At 37.3% G+C, this 20,119-nt stretch overlaps 1 protein-coding gene across 2 annotated transcripts in view; it reads left to right on the top strand.

Moving 5' to 3' along the window:
* The first annotated feature begins 4,865 nt into the window (after positions 1-4,865).
* gnb4a (guanine nucleotide binding protein (G protein), beta polypeptide 4a) overlaps positions 4,866-20,119 on the top strand; it is a 16,667-nt gene continuing 1,413 nt past the window's right edge. The window contains exons 1-10 of one of the 2 annotated variants that reach the window (XM_077194137.1): positions 4,866-5,053; positions 7,035-7,132; positions 9,478-9,516; positions 9,872-9,978; positions 10,423-10,486; positions 11,267-11,429; positions 11,526-11,592; positions 14,854-15,055; positions 15,198-15,414; positions 17,092-19,933. In XM_077194137.1, the coding sequence (XP_077050252.1) occupies positions 7,076-7,132; positions 9,478-9,516; positions 9,872-9,978; positions 10,423-10,486; positions 11,267-11,429; positions 11,526-11,592; positions 14,854-15,055; positions 15,198-15,414; positions 17,092-17,198 (1,023 nt within the window). In that variant the 5' untranslated portion in view covers positions 4,866-5,053; positions 7,035-7,075 and the 3' untranslated portion in view covers positions 17,199-19,933. Of the gene's footprint in view, positions 5,054-7,034; positions 7,133-9,477; positions 9,517-9,871; positions 9,979-10,422; positions 10,487-11,266; positions 11,430-11,525; positions 11,593-14,853; positions 15,056-15,197; positions 15,415-17,091; positions 19,990-20,119 lie in introns of both variants that reach the window. The other variant, XM_077194145.1, reaches the window with a different exon arrangement.

Here is a 20,119-nt window from a genome sequence, read left to right as displayed (position 1 = left end):
CTGAAATATTATGTCTCTCTTTTTTTCATTTCAAAACTAAGCACATGGTGGTCCCTGACCTTTAAATTATCTAGAAATGGTGATACCAGAGCACCCCCCACAGGCACATACTAAACACTGCTTTCTTCTGTCTGAAGTAATGCAGTTGTACAAATGTCACCTTTAACCAGTGTTGGGGAAAGTTACTTTTAAATGTAACCCATTACAATATATATATATATATATATATATATATATATATATTACAATATTTACATATATAATATTGCATTACTCCCTAAAAAAGTAACTAATTGTGTTCCTTAGTTGATTTTCGGTTACTTTTTCTCATCCGGGCTGGGTTTGCTTGTTTGATTTTGATTCAAAAAAGTTGTATTTTTGGCAAATGCAAAGGCCCTTTCACACCAAAAGTGACATGAATAAGCCTCAAGCTGAAGGAAATGCAAATTCACGTCTGTACAGTAGAGGGCGCAGCTCAAGTATTACTTTCAGCTGTTCTGCCATTCTGGATCACAGAAGAACAGGGCTGCGTTCCAGTCCAAAATTGTCATGCCCTTCATTCGCTAACTTCCCTCCGTCTCGTTCACTCGGATGTAGGTCATTGCTTACGTTGCATGAGTGCCCACTACTGGCGGAAACTGCAATGGGCTGAACTGGAACGTCCTAAGCCCTTGATCACTTGGAATTTGTTTCCCTTTAATAATTTGTTTAATGCAGCATCCAAATGTATAAAGATGTTTGTATTGTTTAAAATAAAAAAAATTATAATTAATATATCATAGAGTTGTTTGTGGTGGTGGTAATTAGACGAGATCTGCGGTGATGTCACAATCGTGTTGCATTGTGGTATATGGAGCTGCCTGAAGTGTACATATGAAGTAGACTCGTTCACACGTCTGTCCATATAAACTTCCCTTGTCAACTTCACAAAGTGGAACGCACTTCAAAATGGCGGCAGGGATTTCCCAGATGGAAAGTGCTTAGGGAAGTTTGCATGTGCGTGTCTAAAACTGGACTGGAACGCAGCCCAGGAAGCAGGAGAAGAAAGTTTAGTACTCTTAGGCCCTGTCGCAAATGGCACACTTCATATGCACTTTTGGTCTTGTGTACTGCCGCGTGCGTGCATCCGTTAAGTCCATGAGACTGTAGGGTGTCCCATTTGTCATTTTAGGTCTCAAAAGGGTCCTCGTTAGCGCCCCCTTTGCGGTGATATGTGCCCTCTATGCGCACTTTTGCTGAGGCCGAAGCGAGCTCCGCAACAGACTTCTTCCCGACAGTCAAAGCGGCGTTACGTCACGAAAGTGCGGACTCGTATGAAGAATGCGAGTGTTTAGGGTGCCGTTTGGGACAAGGCCTTCAGAAATAAAAACGAAAACAATATGATGTTTATCTAAAGTAATTTTTGCTTTTTAATATGCATGAATTGGATCATCAAAGCAAATTGCTTAATTAAAGAAATTGCTTAATAAAGTGAGATTAAATACATAAAGTATATTTGTGCATTTAACATATTTAGGCTAATTATTGCAGGTGATATTTTGGGTTTGCGTTTCACTGTTTTTATTCATTTAATGAAGTGTGATGAGTAAATGCTCACATTTACTGTAGTCTAGAACTAATAGCCATCATGTTTGCACAGCGCACACACTTACAATTTCTCTCAATAAGGGGCAGGAGAGATGTCAGTCTATAAATGGGAAAACAAAGTAACTGGAAAAAATAACTCGGATATTTTGTTGTCACGGTTATATTCAAGTTAGTTTCACTTTCATGGATATTCATTTAATTATCACAGCTGATCATTATTGAGTTTATTATCCTTGAGTATTTAAGTTCCTCATTTCCTTTGTCTTAGTTTGCATGGTAAAAACACAAAGAATACCAGACAGTTCGTTGATGTTAATTCTAGTTGGATTACCAGAGGCTGCTTCGTGTAATAAACAACACCTTTATTTTGATATACTTCGTTTATCTTCGTCATCCTTGGACTAAATTGTGACAGTTGTACATTTAAGTCAAGTTACCTTCATTTATATAGCGCTTTTAACAATATAGATTGTTTCAAAGCAACTTTACATAATGAATTGGAAATTATAGTAACAGAGATTGTTTTGGCTTTACAGCAGCTCTAGAATAAAGTTATTGTCCAGCTAAAGTTAGTTTTGATTGATTGATTCACTTCCGTTGCAAAGATCATTAGTTATTAACTTAGTGGCCGCAAACACAACACTGTACACTCAACGCGCTCTGGCCCGCTCATCCGCAATACAACAGTGCCTGGTGGCTCGAGAAAGCAAAGGGGTGCAAGCCTTAAAAAAAAAAAAAAAAAAAGGTTATCTCTGCGCAAATCCGCGAAAACGCAGACGGCTAAGTGTTCAGTCTATAGGTATTGCGCGTTTGAATTTATATGTGTGCAGGCCTGTAGTCCTTCTTTACAAACCAACCCTCAACAAACTACTTGTCTGGCCTTATAAATTTATAATACAGAATTTTTTGTCACTTCCACGTATTCATGTGAACTGAAATCCTTTTGACAACGTTTTATCAGTACAGAGGTAAAGGGAAGGGAAGGAGGCCTTTACAGGAGAGAGACTAGAGACTCTTCAGGACTGCGTTGTTGTCGTGTCCAGGCGCAGGTCCTTCATCAAATCTGGATACGGCTTGAATCCGGCAGACTGCGGTAAACCTCAGGATAAACATAGAGAGACTAATATTAGCGTAGACACCATTCATCTTATGATGTAACATGTACATCAGGATTTATGGAAAGTGTTCCCGGGTTCCGGCTGACCTAATCTATGCAGCCTAACATTGAATTATAGAAGTTTACAATGTGCTATGAGTATGTTAGGTCAAAGAGATGTTTTTTTCCCCATATGCATTACTTGTGTAATTAGATTACTTTTTTAAGTTGCATTACTTGTATTGTTACCCCAAAACTGCCATTATATTATATTGTATTATATTATATTATATTATATTATATTATTTTATGTATGTATTAAATATGTGTGTATTAATATACAAAAATCAAGACATAACCTTGGATGGCCTTACATACTGTAAGCAGATTAGATATTTCAAGTCTTTTCATCATGATTTGAAATGTTAGACACCTTACAAGGCTCTGAAAATAACGCCATGTGGTTGAAAATGAGACTGGCTTAAATTAGTTTATGGATTTCTTTATGATTTTAGGTAACAGTGAGGATGTGAGGTGGATGTCTTAGCAGGGTCATGTTTCATGACCTTTCATATCATCCGCAGAGAGTGACTCAAAATACTTCCTTTGTAATCGGAATCACTTTATTGTCGTCAGAACCTTTGGATGGCGTCATGCGAGGAAACTCTCAGCCCCAAATTTGACTTTTGACTGTCAAGGTTGTCTTTCTTATGTAAGCAGTTTTGAACAAACAGTTTTCATTGAAATGCGATAAATAAATGCAGATATGATGTTCATCCAGTGGAGCAATGTGTGAAATCAAGCTAGTAGGCATGTTTTGATCAGCAAATTCAACAGAAATTCCATAAACATCAACATAATAAATAGTAAGCGATTCAATGGAGCACTTGACATGACAATGTAGACAATGGACTACATAGAAAAGCTTTCCATTCTAACAAATTATTGACAACCTTTCATTACATATCCTGCATTCAGTGATCATTCCTGCTTTTTGTGCAAGTGCCCAGATAATGTAAACAAATGGTAAATAATTAAATGCACAGGAAAGTCCTTGTTTGTTTTGTTTAACACGTAGGCCTACTCTGTTGCGACACTGAACAAATGAACAGACAGTGACAACTGCTGTCTCTTTAAGACCTCATCTTCCCACTTTCAGTATTCAGCCTCCCCCATCCAGCCCCACCTTGTCACCACTGGCAGCTCTCAGAGTGTAGATGTGCTGGCCATTAACTAAAGTCCCCACTGCCTATCCCGGTGCCAGTGCTCCCATCAGCACAGGCACACACACACACACACACACACACACTACAGAGGGAGCCGTGCGCTTCCACTGACCATCCTCTCACTGGTGGACTTCAACATACTAGGTAAGACTAAATGTCACTTAATACTGGTTTTGTAACTTAATTATATTTCATTTGACTGGGTTTATAGATCCTCAAGTGTGAGATGATGAAGCAGTGAGTGTGTGGTTTGCATTTCTTAACCCATGGATTGCCACAGATGATTTCATTCTTGCCACTATTGCCTAATGCTTATTTGTATATTGCTCCAAAATATCACATGCTAATTCACTTTAAAATTAATTCCCAAAAAACTCAAATTAGCCAAATAGATTTTAAACAAATTGGCTCTGAAATTTATAGTCTCTCGAAGTTGGAAACTGGCAACCACCCAGTGTATCCTGTGGCTATAAATAGGTGGGAATCTTATGCTGTGACGAGGTTCACTTAATAAAAAAAAAGAAACTTAGCTAAAATAGTAACTAATATTATAGACATGAATTTTTTATATTTATGGAAAGTAGCTAATTGTAAACAGATTTATTTATTTATTATGTGCCTTTTAAAAGGGCAGAGCTCACTATTCTCACGGATATTCTACGAGACTAATTAATGCATGCGTATTATTACAAATCTGTGACTGCATCCAAATGTATCAAACTACTTCAGTCATTTTGATAATTGAGGAAGCTGATAGCCAGAACCATTTCAAACGCGGGTGACTTGATTAGGTAGGCGTAGGCAAATGTCAAACTCTTTTGACAAAAATAAATTAGCTTCATAATAATATGCTATATAAAGCAAAGAGAGACATATTTTACTATTTTTTACGCAGGTACACTGAATATGTTCTGTTAAAAACTCTGAACTGTTTATTCCCCCCCCTCCATCCAATTGTTGCCATGCTCTCAATATCAGTATGGGTGTGGTAATCGCTGTGTGAATTGCCTTGAATCAAGTAAATTTGGCGCCCGATGTCTTGTTTTGGATATTAACGAAATGACCGCGTTAACATTTTGAAAAAGAAAACAAGTCTGCTAACCCTTACACGCGGCAGGAGGATTTTGTAGTATTTTTACATCAGGTAATGTGTAAGTGTTTGTGTGGTGGTCTGGAGTAACTGACATGATACAGTCACCGCTCGCTAGCCACCGTGCTAACCAAACTAATCATATCATAATAACTCTGTGATTAACTTTGCGAATGACAAATTGGCAGAGAAATGGTCTTTTATACCTGTTGTCGCATAAATAGTGGATTATATAGAGGTATCTGCCTCGTGCAACATGTGGTATTGAATTTGTTGTCAAAACAGTTGGCTAGCTTCGATTCATATGAAATGAACATTACGTGAACATCAGTATTAACGTAACACACTACGTTTTATCGCATTAAACCCGGTGACCAATACAAATTTAACAGTTAAATGTTGGTCCCTGTGTGGATATTTAATTTACAACTGCGTTTTTTGAGTTTATCGCCACAAGCTTTAACAAGCTTTGAGTGTCAAAGGTTAAATGGGAGATTAGCACATCTGGATTAAGGATTAAAACCCCCCGGATGTAGATATTAAATTTAGGATTAAAATGGATTTCATTTGACCGAACTAGCTGGATTGACTTTTTTCCCCTCTCTTGAGAATATGCTCCATTATTTAAATCAACCTGAGCGTTTTGTGTGTTATTAATATTTCATATTATAATGTTGTCAGTTAATGTGTACAGTTACAGTAACTGTTCTCTAATGATGGAAAGCTTGTTGTTTAAAATGTATACTGATCATTGCTTTTCCTGTAATTTGGCTGCTAGGGCTGGGACAAGTAGTCTTCCTGTTTTTAGCAACGTTGCTTGCAATCATGCTACTGTGCTTCCCTAAAAAACAAACAAAACAAAAAAAAAAACTTATGCTGAAATGTTGAGATTTCACCGAGGACTGCCAGTGTAGTCCTGAACAATCTCTAGGGGTTTCCCATATGGTGTCAAACCATATTCAAATTCATATTCAGATACTCAGCATTTGCTTTTAGGCTGCAATAAGACTGAAAGCTGTAGATAAGGGTAATTAAGACATTTTAAAATTATAATTACCAAACCTTAAAAGGCAGAGTCTGAAAAGGTGTAGAAAATCAAAGTTAGGTCAGCTCAGCTCTAAAATAATCTGGCTAGAAAGAATTGACTTTGTCAATATATCATTTGTAATATTCCTATTTGTTGTCAAAACAGTTGGCTAACTTCAAATAATGTGGAATGTATTACGTAAACATCAGTACTACACACTGCGTTTTATTGCATTAAACCTGGTGACCAATACTAATTTAAATTACATTAAACAGCAAATAAAAATTAAACTGTTACATTTTCGTCCCTGTGTGGATATTTAATTTACATCTGCGTTTTTTGAGTTTATCGCGAGAATCTTTAACTGGTTTTAAATGGGAGATTAGCACATCTGGATTAAGGATTTATAAACGCCCGGATGTATATATAAAATTTTAGATTAAAATGGATTTCATATGCCTGCCCTGAACTAGCTGGATTTACTTTTTTCAAGATGAAAATTTAAAAAATATTTGCTACATTTACATATGGGCTTTGAATGAGTGTCATTTTGTTTTCACTAGCTGTTGAGTATCACACTGTATATAACCTCTTAATGTTTAAAAGAATTTGATTAGCTGTCTTTTTTTGAGCTGATGTTAGCTATATCTTTAGGGAAATGATCTAGTAGGCAGTGACAAGCAGTGTTGCCCCTCATTAAACAAAGGAGCACAGCGTGCCCAGCTCTTCAGTTTGCAGTGCTATATATCAGGAGGGTTTGGTCCCTTCGCTGAATTATATGATACAGCCGCTAGTTCTATTCAGTATAGTGAAAACATTGATGGAGCACTTTCTGTGTTCACCACAAATTGTATCTAAAGGCTCCATCTTACTGTCTTGTGTGACCTCTGAAATGACTTTCTAATGACTATTGTTTGTGTGAGTGGCTTGAATTATTGATCCAGCATGAGTGCTCCGTTTTACTTCCTTTATTGACTACTTAATGTGACTTTGTTTGTGTGTGTTTAGTATTATCAACGCTGGGAAGGGAGTGAAACACCTGGAGGACCATGAGTGAGCTGGAGCAGTTGCGGCAAGAGGCCGAGCAGCTGCGCAATCAGATCAGAGTAAGATCCCATAACTATTCTGCTCAGCCAATCAGAAAAGAGTAAGATCCCATAACTATTCTGCTCAGCCAATCAGCAGTGGAGCAGTTGCGGCAAGAGGCCGAGCAGCTGCGCAATCAGATCAGAGTAAGATCCCATAACTATTCTGCTCAGCCAATCAGAAAAGAGTAAGATCCCATAACTATTCTGCTCAGCCAATCAGATCAGAGAGTAAGATCCCATAACTATTCTGCTCAGCCAATCAGATCAGAGTAAGATGCCATAACTTTTCTGCTCAGCCAATCAGATCAGAGAGTAAGATCCCTTAACTTTTCTGCTCAGCCAATCAGATCAAAGGATGGTTTCTGGGATCATGTCGACACTAGGGATGGCGATACCACTTATTTTGTTTTTCGATACCGATACTTTAAAAGGCTAGTATCGTCGATAACGATACCTCTAAACTGAACTTTAAATGAGTACATTTATTAAATTACTAGGAGTAAAATGGTTTATGATACCCACTTAGCATGATATATATAAATATATTTGAAAGTCATTATAACATTCAATACGCCTTAATTGCAATTTATTATATTATATTTTTGTTTACATGTTTAAAATGTTTACTGTTGTGGTAACCATGAAAATCTACAAATAATATAGTTGAACTAAGGCCACTGTAGTAAAACCATGGTTCATTTACCCATAAAATGCAACCTTTTTAATCTGACAGTGTATGATTTATATTAACATTAGTTACAGAATAGAATATGATCAATATGAACTTTTAGCATTCAATTTAAATAAATGTAATTGCACACTTTTCATTTCTTTATTGTGAAATGCCTCAAAGATTTTTCTGTCCTCTTATAAGCATTGGTTTGGGTTGCGTTTCTCAAAAGCATCAATGGTTTCTTATGATACTTTTGGTAAACGCAGCCCTGTTTCAATGCAGAGACAGCAGTGAGCAAACGCTCTCTGTGATTGATTGGTTCTGTCTTGCAGTGTTTGCGTGTGTTCAGATGAGCAGGAAAATAGTTCTACTACACAATTATTCGCTATTGTTTATTTGTCCAATTCAATGCATATTGTAGCCTACGCATTACATTTCTTGTTGAACAAAATCACTGGTAAAAAAAACAACAACCTTAATATAGATTTTTTTTATTTGAGTATCGATACTTTTGATACTCGCATCAGTATCGATACGCCCATCCCTAATCGACACTTCTTTACACAACAACATACTTATTAGTACATACGCTGCCTTTGAAAGTTTGGGGCAACCTTTTTTTTTCAGCAAGGATGCATTAAATTGATTATAGTTAGCAACAACTTTTACATGGTTACAAAGAATTATATTTCAAATAAATGCTGTTCTCTTATTCTTTCTTTTCATTAAAGAATCCTGAACAAAAATGTATCAAAGTTTTCACAAAAATAAACTACATCTTAGATAATTCTACATATTAGAATAAAAGCATATTAGAATGATTTCTGAAGGATCATAAAACACTGAAGACTGGAGTAATGGCTGCTGAGAATTCAGCTTTGCATCACAGGAATAAATTACATATTATTAAATATAATGAAATGGAAAAAAACTAAACTGTAATAATAGTTAACAGTATTATTGTTTTTACTGGGTTTTTGACCAAATAAATGCAGCCTTGGTGAGCAGAAGCGACTTTTTTTCAAAAACAAACTACAAAACGGTGGTGTATAAGTAGGGCGAGAGTGCTGATTCATTATTTGCAGATGAATTAATTGATCTGCAATGGCCATTAATAATGGTGCCCGTATAGCTCATGTACTCAAGTGGAAGTTCTCCCTTGTGCCATATTCAACTATCTCTTGAGAAACCATCTAAATCAAGGGTTCTCAACCTCTTTTGGACTGTGAACCATTTTTTTTATATTCTAAAACTCCTAAAGCTGTAGGATCTATAATACATAATTGCATTACTGCCAAAATACATTCTTAAATACATTTAAATATGGTACTGTTTAGTAGTAATTTTAGTTTTGACTGATTTCAAACACATATTTTATTTACAGCTAGGTGTTGCCCACGGCTGTAAAAAAATAAGCTTAACCTCTTTAAAAATATACTATAAAAGAAGATCAATATTAATGTCCTGTTTCCTCATTGTTGAAGGAAGTATTTTGTTAAATTATGTATACATCTGTACCCCAGCTCTTATATTGGTTGCCCTGCTTTGCACAGTATATATCAGCTTTGGTTATTGGATTTTTGTTATTGGAATTCGTGTGCCAGCGAACAGATGTTCTTCTATATGCATTTCCTCAGCCCTGTTCAGTAGAAAGACTGCTCTCTCTGACATGCTGCTGTTCTCATTGCAGGATGCCAGGAAAGCATGCAGCGACTCCAGCCTGTCCCAGGTAAGCAGCTCTGCTGGGTCCCCCTCCATCACTGGTGTAACCCAGCTCCTCTATGGAGGTTCCCGCTCTCCTGTTCTCTGAGCTCAGCACAGACATGCAAAATAGCCACTGACGTACATGCTGAGCACGCTCTTAAGTGTACTGAAATATTAAACATCCTCTGGCTCTTACATGCCAAGTCCTCCATCAAAATTTAAACGTTCAACCCGTGCCCAGGCAATTTTTGTGACTTATGATCTCATAATTTCTGCTTGTCTTCACTTCAGTCCGTGCTCTTAATTTTAGATGATCACTATAACTCTGAAATGTATGCTTTGTAGTGTCACTGTAAATGAAATTTCTTTTGTGTGTTTAGATTACAGCTGGTCTGGATTCAGTCGGAAGGATCCAGATGAGAACAAGGCGGACCCTCCGAGGCCATTTAGCCAAAATCTATGCCATGCACTGGGCCACTGATTCCAGGTCAGTTGACAGGGAGAGATTGAGAGGGCTGGAGGATGGGCTCTCTCAGAGGAACCCTGCAGCTCTGTCAGTGTACACTCAATGAATAATACAGCAGGCCTCTCTCAACCCAGGGGTGTTCTGGGATTATGTAGGCTTCTGCTCCTGTCTCTCTTCTCCTCCCTCTGTCGTTCACCTTTTCTTCATCCGTTCTAGTGCTATAGGGAGGAGACACAATTGTTAGTTGGTTGGAGTTTGTATCCACAGTTGCCTGCCATGTGTTTGTCATTTAAAGAATATTATCACAAGCATTTAAATTCCATGATGTGTATTAATGTTATAAGCTGCTGTGATTTTCCACATGGTCATCTTGTTGAATTTTTAATCTGTGACATTTTGTATTATCAACAGCGGTTTACTCTTTAACCCTTTTTCTGTGTGTTTTTTTTTTTTTTTTACATTAAGGTTACTAGTTAGTGCCTCGCAAGATGGCAAACTCATCATTTGGGACAGCTACACCACAAACAAGGTTTGTCCATCCAATACAAGTGAATATAGTTGTTATTACTAGTGAATATAGTTGTTCTTATTATTGTTATTATACACAGTTGTTAAAGGATGTATGAATGAGATTTTCCTTTGTAACTGATACTTTGTTTTTAAAGGTTAATAAACTATGAAGTCAGTGTTAAAATTATAATCCATTAACTTTGTAACTAAAATGCAAATATCATTAACTATAAAAGCCATCAAAATGGAAGGGGTCAAAAATCATATACTTATTCAAGTCAAATATTGCGCTTTTCACAATGCACATTGTTTCAAAGCAGCTTTACAGAAAATGCGTTTCGCAGAGTATAGCTGGGTGATAATACGCTTTACATTTTTCGATGAAATAAAAAAAAAATCAGGATGTTGAAATTTGCTAATATACTGTATAAATCGCTTAAAACAATGCGTTAAAACAAGTTATATTTTTGCAATGATATAAACAATCATGCAGCCCAGATTTGCTATACAGTATATGTATACTGTCTTTACGCGTACATACTGTATGTATTCTGGTAAAATAGGATGTGCTATATATCCAACTTAGCCTCTTGCTGCTTCAAACCTGTAGGTGGCGTTGTGGAACATCCTAATCCTTGTGCTTAATTCAGAATCATCTACTAGTATTACTATTTTTACCATTTCGTTACACGGCTGAAATAACAAGAGTAGTTTGTTTAGTATGCTGTTCCAGATTCTGCATTGGTCTTATTCTGTATAACAAAAGGGAATGACAACCTTTTTTTTTTTTTTTTTTTAGATGCATGCCATTCCATTAAGGTCGTCATGGGTGATGACTTGCGCCTACGCTCCCTCAGGGAATTATGTAGCCTGTGGAGGCCTGGACAACATCTGCTCAATCTACAGCCTTAAAACCCGTGAGGGCAATGTCAGAGTCACCAGAGAACTGCCTGGACACACAGGTAAACCTAGGCTACAGCTAGATTAGCATCATTAATCGCTATATCTGTCATGCAGTGGGATAACGCTTGTGTTTTTTTGCACCCCCCCCACACCAGGTTATTTGTCGTGTTGTCGGTTTTTGGATGATAGTCAGATTGTAACCAGTTCTGGAGATACTACATGGTGAGTCCATCACATGAATGCATTACACGATGTATCGCTGATCTAGAGGCAATGAGAAACAATTGAAGAATTTCACAGATGGGCATTTCATGACATTGTGTGATAATTGTTTATTATCACACACACTGAAACAAATTTATTTGGGCTAAGGGCAGGAACTTTTGTAAATTATCTTAAATTTAATGGGTTTCTCAATGATTACTAGTACTGTTAAAATAGTTCAGATATATGAATAGCTGTTGTGTGTATGTATGGTATTTTATTATATATACATATTATATATATATATATAGGCCTGTGTGTGTATATATATATATATATTTGTATATTAGGGCTGGGAAAAGATTAATCGCGATTAATCGCATCCAAAATAAAAGTTTGTGTTTACATAATATATGTGTGTGCACTGTGTATAATCATTTTGTATATATAAATACACACACATGCAATACATATACACATATATATATATAAGATTTTTATTTATTTATATATAAAATATTTATATTTATATATAATATAAATTATAAATAAATATATACAGTATCTACATGAAAATATTTCTTAAATATATACATATTTGCATGTGTACATACAATACATACATATGCATGTGTGTGTATTTATATATATATATATACAAAATAAATATACACCGTGCACACACATATATTATGTAAACACAAACTTTTATTTTGGATGCGATTAATCGCGATTAATCTTTTCCCAGCCGTATTTTCCGCACTATAAGGCGCACTTAAAAGCCTTTAATTTTCTCAAAAAAACGACAGTGCGCCTTATAATCCGGAGCGCCTTATATATGGATCAATTGGTTAATTGGATCAATTGGTTAATAACGCTCCGCGTTATTAAATTTGCCCGCGAACTCGCGCTCGTGTCCATCTTATGGCCGCTCTGTCACACGGCCAGTTCAACCTCGTATAAATCAGGTTATGTGTGTAATTCACGTGCCCGCTCACGAGCGCTACTTGCGCGTCACAGAATGTTCATAAAGCGTTCCCCGTTCAGTTACCGGGTCGTCTCATTCAAAACAGCCAGCTGTTGCTGTCAGCGAGCCGCCGCACATGAATACTCGTATGAGTCAAGCTGCGAATGTAAGTTACGTGCCCGCCCCAGCGCGCTCACGCTTACTAATAAACGCCTCTCCTCCGGCGCCGCGCAATCGCTACATTCCCTTTAGCACATCTAGTGGATGCATAACGCAAACCCAGTCAAACGTTTGACTGCAGTATCTTATGCGCCTTTATAATCCGGTGCGCCCTATATACAGTTAATGTTCTAAAATAGGTCATTCATTGAAGGTGCGCCTTATAATCCGGTGCGCCTTATAGTGCGGAAAATACGGTAATTGTAATAATCCTGTGAGATTTTTGAATGCACACGGATTCTGACAACAGCTGGTGCTTCACATAGAGATCTGATCTCACCATCATCGAGTCTGTCTGGGATTACATGAAGAAACAGAACAAACTGAGAAAGACTAAATCCAGAAGAACTGAAGCAACGTTTTCAAGACGCTTGAAGAAACCGACCTGGAAAGTTACAGTACTGAGAAACGGGAAAATGTAAAAAAAAAAAGTGAGGATGCTTTAAAAGAAAATGTCATTAATAGATTTTTATATCAATTAACTTCTAAATCAAATCAATATTTGGTGTGACCACCCTTTGGGTAAAACAGCTTTTGTCCTACACTTGCACATAGTTTTTCAGGTCGGTTTCCTCAAGTGTCTTGGAGATGTTGCTGCAGTTCTTCTGGGTTTAGTCTTTCTCAGTTTGTTCTGTTTCTTCATGTAATCCCAGACAGACTCGATGATGGTGAGATCAGATCTCCGTGTGGATCAGACCAGCTGTTGTCAGACATTTTGCACAGCATTGTTTTTGGGGGTTTTTTCGAGGAAAAAATAAACATCTATATTCTGCATTGAACACTTTTGCTCCAAATGATGACATGCAGTACAAAACATTTACTGATTTTTTAAAAAATTAATTTGCATTAAATGTTTAATTAAATGTTCCATACATAATTTTCTATAATATAATATTATTTTTTTATTTTTTTGTAAGTGTACGACATAAACGCATGTACTTGTCAAGGATTGCAAGACATGTTGTCACACAAGTAATGTATTGCTTCCGTCAGCTAGCCTGAAAATCCGCTCTCACACTGGTCCAGTGATAGGGTTGGCCGATATATTGACTTTCTATATAAATGAAGGTGATTTGACTTACTAGATATGATTTTTTTTAAATATATAGAATAAGAAAAAAGTGCTTAAATTGATATGACAGACTTGAGTGCAATTAAATATGAGCGCAATGATTAACATCCAACAACAAATATGCAAAATGGATTATGTAGGTTTAAAATCTTCATGTGGCACAAGTAATTGTATTTTTATGATATCATAATGAGTCAAATCAAATGTAATAATAACTATAGTTAAAATGAGCGAATGTGTGTTCCTGCTAATGTTTTAGTCAGTGCTTTTGTTTTCATTCTTAAAACTAGTTTAGTGAATTTAACTTCTGCTTTTTTTTGCTTTAGATGATAATGTTTGTATGTTGTTTTTCACATGAATGTATAGCATAGCGTACATGGATACATTCACTCTATTTGTTTTCATAACCTTCAATTTGCACATTGTTTGGAGGAAAACATTGTGCAGTATGTGGTGGTGGAACTTTTTTTTTTTACAGAAAATGAAATGTTTTCTTTTTTTTTTATAAAAGACATTGATTGATTAATTCTGAAACGAATCATTAGTTGTGGCCCTAGTTGAATTAGTTGAAGATTATTCTTATTTAAAAAGTCTTCTGAGCAGCAATACCATTTCATCTGTCAAGAATGTCATAAACACGTTGCATCCAAAAGCATTTGCGACAGCACCATAAACTGCAGCACGAAGAGAGTTTAACTTTGCATTGCTGCTGTTGCAACCCCAGCCACGAAACCTTCACAGCCCGAAGTCTTCTGCCCTGAAACAAAGGGCTTCATTTACCAAAACAAAACTGAGCATTTAGCCCTCTTCATAGAAGTACCCAGATGTAAAACATTATATCGTCATTAAGCCTACAAATATATGAAAGATTTGTCCAAATCGCCCAGCCCTACACTGTGCCATCCTGATCATTGAGCTCTGATAAAAGAGTTGATACTGCTAAGATAAAGAGTTGAAAACATTTGTCAAGGTCTGTTTGATCTTGTACTGAATGTGAACCAGTTGTCCTTCCTCTTTGCAGTGCTCTCTGGGACATTGAGACCGGTCAGCAGACCACCACGTTCACAGGGCACAGTGGAGACGTGATGAGCCTGTCCCTCAGCCCTGACTCGAAGACTTTTGTGTCCGGTGCCTGCGACGCGTCCTCCAAACTGTGGGACATCCGAGACGGGATGTGCAGACAGTCTTTCACTGGACACGTGTCTGATATAAATGCTGTCTGTGTGAGTGTCAAAAAGGAAAAGTCCTCAGCAGTGTCCGATGCCAGTTTATATCTTTTTGAGCCTTTGCAATGCTTTCATTAACACTGGTATAAAACTGTGTCTGTTCCTATCATCTGGTTTCAATTGTGCTCGTTTTTTTCAGTTCTTTCCAAATGGTAATGCGTTCACCACGGGCTCGGACGACGCGACTTGTCGTTTGTTTGACCTTCGTGCGGACCAGGAGCTCATGATGTACTCGCATGACAACATTATCTGCGGCATCACCTCCGTGGCTTTCTCCAAGAGTGGCCGTCTGCTGCTCGCTGGCTACGATGACTTCAACTGCAATGTGTGGGACACGCTTAAAGGAGAGCGTGCAGGTCAGTACTTCACACAACCTTTTGACCACACGGGGAATAAACTCACTGACAGTTGTTCCAGAACTCAACATCTGTGGGACCGGTTTGAGTTCTACTGAAGCTTTTCTGCTTTAAAGCAAAATGGAGAAAGTCAAGCTTCTCAACTGGTTTCATCTCAGACAGTCCTGACTTTCGAAACCACGTCGACACAAACAAAAGCACCATTATGGCCATTTGTCATGGTTTTACTTTAGTAACACACCTTGGTGTTTTCACAAATGTTGTGGTAAAGAATCTCTTATGAGAATGAGGCCTTTTACTGATATTGGAGGAGAAACTGTCTTTGTTTGCATTCCGATATTCCAAGAGATGACTTAATACTTAATCGGGCCCTAATAAACTAGATGCTTAGATTATTATGATCCATTGATCCCCAATATATATTGTCAGCTAATATATCTTCATGTATACAATTTAATCTACTTTTATATTGTTATTGTATTAAAATGCAAAGAAATTATGAAGATATTATCTAGAAAATATTTACTCTAGTTTACTGTGTACACACCACACACACACTATTACTGTTACATACATATGCATGCAGTTTTTGCAGTACTTTTTGTTCTACAATGGTTATGTAACAGTGGTGAGGAAAGTTTGTTTGTTGCAAGAAAGGGATTATTTCCCACAAAGTGAGAAATATATGCAGATTTACTGTAAACAAACAAGCAAAAAATAAAAAGCAGCGGCTATTTGCACTGTGTAAATAGAAATTAGATGCTATTTACACCGTGCAAATAGAATATTTTCTTAACAATAGATACTATTTACAGTAAGTGAAGATAGCGATACATTCTATTTACACTATGTAAAAGTAGTTGTTAGATTCTGTATATTTGCAACTCAGTATTGTTGTAGATTAACAAGATGCAATATAACAGTGTAAATGATTATATTTATTAAAATTATTATCAGGACAATATGCCCTCCCTAAAATAAACAATACTGCTGCTGCTATTATATATAACAACTGGTATTACCAAGTCGAATAGCAGCAGCAGTATTGTTTAATCGACTGTTCGAATTTTTAATAGTTTTTCATCAACATTATATCATTTCTGTAAACTCAAATGGTTTTTACTTGTGGAAGTTCAATAAATTTGCATTTTTAAATTTTATTTGTTTGCATTTCAAAAGGTTGTAACAGTTACACCAAAACACAATGTGTACATACTCATTGAAATCAAAGTTCACTGAAGAGAAAACTAATCACTCTAATGGAGACTTTAAACATAACTACTTTTACAACAAAGTGTAATCAAAAACTATACATACAGCATATGCTTTAAACATAGAACACAAAGAATTGACCTTTCTTAGGAGCCTGTTCGTTGGACCTTCATTGGTTTGCGCCCCATCCGTTTGGGGGTCTGTTGCTAAGCATCGAACCGTCTAACACAGCATTGTTTCACACTGTACATGTTTGGCACTGCTATGCAGGGTTAATCACTCCTAAGCAGGGTTACATAACCCTGGGTAAAAAGCAGTGGTAACCCCGCTTCGAAATTACAAGTGTGAAATGTTCCTCTACCCAGGGTTAAATGCAGGGTTTAGAATGAAAGATAACCCAGGGTTAAGTCTGTAAAATGCTTATGTTATTCATCCCTGCTGTTTTGTTGCTGTTGTGTTTTGAAGGCGTTCTGGCCGGCCATGACAACAGGGTCAGCTGTTTGGGGGTGACCAGTGACGGCATGGCTGTGGCCACCGGTTCTTGGGACAGCTTCCTCAGGATATGGAACTGACCTCACTGGACGGGACTTCGGGGAGCCACTCTTTCTGATCACAGAGTCACTGTAGTGCACCACTGCCACACAGGACCTCTCCTTCCCCTCCTTAAAGATGACCTGGTTTTCTTCTCTCCGCACTATCCCACTATCCTACAGTCAGTCAAAGAGGTGAGGACCAGCAGTGAAGAGCCTCCGCTGACTCTCTCTGTCTCTCGGGCTTCACATCTCGACCCGAGAGGTGCGGAACAGACTGCGTTGTATATATCTGCCATTCTTTATGCTTGTATGTATAACATATGCACTTCTGACAGTGTTTGGATGTTCTGGTGTGTGGATACTCGTGATGGGTGTCTTAGCTGTGCCTGTTTTCTTTTCCTGCGTAAATTTTTTTTTTCTTTGTCCCAAATCACAGTGCTATTTGCCACACACAATGCCACACCGAAGGATGATGCTGCCACAGTTTTGTAGGCCATCAGTGTTTGACCTTAAGTTTAGTTGCTTTGGCTAGTATCGTCAGTGTTGGTCAGTCATAAATTGTTCAGGCTCAGGTTGGTAGAGTGTAGTTGTTTGAGAAACATTGATGTCACCGAGCTTGTGTTTGCCATCCTCTAAGCCTGACAGAAATGTTTGGCATGTTTCATGGTATTAGACTGTATTACTGACTGCACAGAAGGGATTTACCATCAGCCTGTCCGTCTTTACGATCTCTTGAGATTTGCTGCTTTCCGTACTGATCCAGCTGGACATGAGTGATACATTTATGGTTAAAGGGATAGTTACCCACAAGTGAAAATTGACGTCATTTACTCACCATCATGTAGTTCTATCTATGACTTTGATTCTTCTGTTGAAATTAGAACAATTCTGAAGAAGACTGCAAAGGGTTTTGGGTGCTAGGGTTTGTTTTCCAAGCAATCCCAGTAAATGGGGACTGATGTATTTTTGCTTCAAAAACAGGATACAGATGACTTGTGCTCTACATTCTAAGTCTTCTGAAGACGTACAAGAGACTGAGTAAGAAACTTAATTTGGTGATCTACATTTTAACCTCTGCATCCAGTTCAAGTGGGTTGAAAGTTGAACTCAAGAACTGAATCAGCACAAAGCAATTCATGAACGCTCCAGGAAGACCTAGTGCATTTGCGATTTATCAGTGAATAACGGCTTCGGGTCTGCTGTTCCTGTTTGTCGTAGAGCTTAAGAAGACACGGAGTTTGGTGCACAAATCAGTTTGGGCCTCGTGCATGGTGCTTTTAAATGCGTGTAAGCACAACAAAAATAATTATTTGGGTTTGGAACAGATTGAGGGTGAATAAATGATGATGCATTTTTCTGTAAGGTTTGGTTTAGTCATTTGTTTCAATTCAAACACCAAGCATAGCCTTGATGCTTTGTGACACTTTGCCATTGGTTAGCAGGCTGGAAGTGCAACCTAATACCTAACAAGAGGCCTTGGTCACTGCCGCTCTGACATTGTCTGCCTTCCTACACACACTATGAGCATCTGCCCTTCTTAGATGAGGAACTAGCTAGGACTGTATGCTTTTGCACTAGAAAATAGTCACGCGAAACAGCACACATTGGTGTTTCTGCATGTATTTGAATTAATGTGCTTAGATTCTATGAGAAGAAAGCTGAAAAGCTGTCGTGGACCACGAGCTACACTGTGTATTTTTCACAAATGTGAGAATTGAAGGTATAGAGCCCTCTACCAGTTTGTGTAAATCAAAGAAAAGAAAAAAAAACCTTAAAGTCAGTAATCACCTTAATTTTGTGCCAATCAGTATGAATCAATCTACAGACTGGCTTAGTGAGCATAAAAAAATGGTTTATATGTTTTGATTTTCCTTATGGATGTTTAGTTTTGGCCATTTTCTTTTTCTTTTTTTTGTGATATATTAAGAATACTGGCAAAATTAATCATCCATTTCCAATACCAGATTGCATTCAGTATTCTGAATAGATTTGTTTGTTTTTTCACCTTCGTTTTTATGACATTACTGTTCATCAGGTAAACTATTGTAAAGCAATTATTTTGAAATTTCAGTTGAATCATCAAGTTAGTTATGATATGCAAGGATATCCAACAAATGTTGTATTGATGTTCCTCAGTTTTTTTTCTTTCGAGTGTTTACAACATTTAGACCGTTGAATTAAGGTCCATGAAAAACGTTGCATTGTGTAATGAAGGCAAAAAGTGTTTAAACCTAAAATGATTTAGTAAAACCAACATAATTCATATAAAATCGAAGTCTCATCAAAATATAGCCATTTAGTCCTTTAATTGACTTGAAGGAATGTTCCAGTCTCAATACAGGTTAAGCAATACCTACAATGCTAGTCAAGTAATTTTGGCTCTTGCCTTTTTTCTGGGAAAAATAGGGCACTTGCAATGAAAATAAGGACAGGACATTTTTAGAGTTGAAAAAAAAAAGGAATTTGCGTTGAAACACGTGTAAATTTGTCATTAAATTTTTTTGGGGTGGGGGGGGAGGGTGGGGTCTAAATCATCATTCCTGTGGTGTGTTTTTTTTTATATGAAAGTCCTCTTCATTGAGGACATTACATAATCATGACAGGAGTTGATATCGGTTCAATTTTGGAAAGGCAGCTTAAATTTAGTCTCATGTTAACAGCGTTTTTAAGTGTTGTTGCTATACTTTTGAAGTTGTATTTTAGTGTAGATATCACTGCTCCATTTAATTTTGTTGCAAGTGCCTTTAACCGTGTGTGTGTGTGTGTGTGTGTGTGTGTGTGTGTGTGTGTGTGTGTGTGTGTGTGTGTGTGTGTGTGTGTGTGTGTGTGTGTGTGTGTGTGTGTGTGTGTGTGTGTGTGTGTGTGTGTGTGTGTGTGTGTGTGTGTGTGTGTGTGTGTGTGTGTGTGTGTGTGTGTGTGTGTGTGTGTGTGTGTGTGTGTGTGTGTGTGTGTGTGTGTGT

The sequence above is a fragment of the Siphateles boraxobius genome, unplaced genomic scaffold (genome assembly GCF_051911475.1).
Source record: "Siphateles boraxobius isolate OS27281-9 unplaced genomic scaffold, OSU_SipBor_1 1, whole genome shotgun sequence".
Classification (NCBI taxonomy): domain Eukaryota; kingdom Metazoa; phylum Chordata; class Actinopteri; order Cypriniformes; family Leuciscidae; genus Siphateles; species Siphateles boraxobius.
This window is presented reverse-complemented; position numbering and strand designations above follow the sequence as displayed.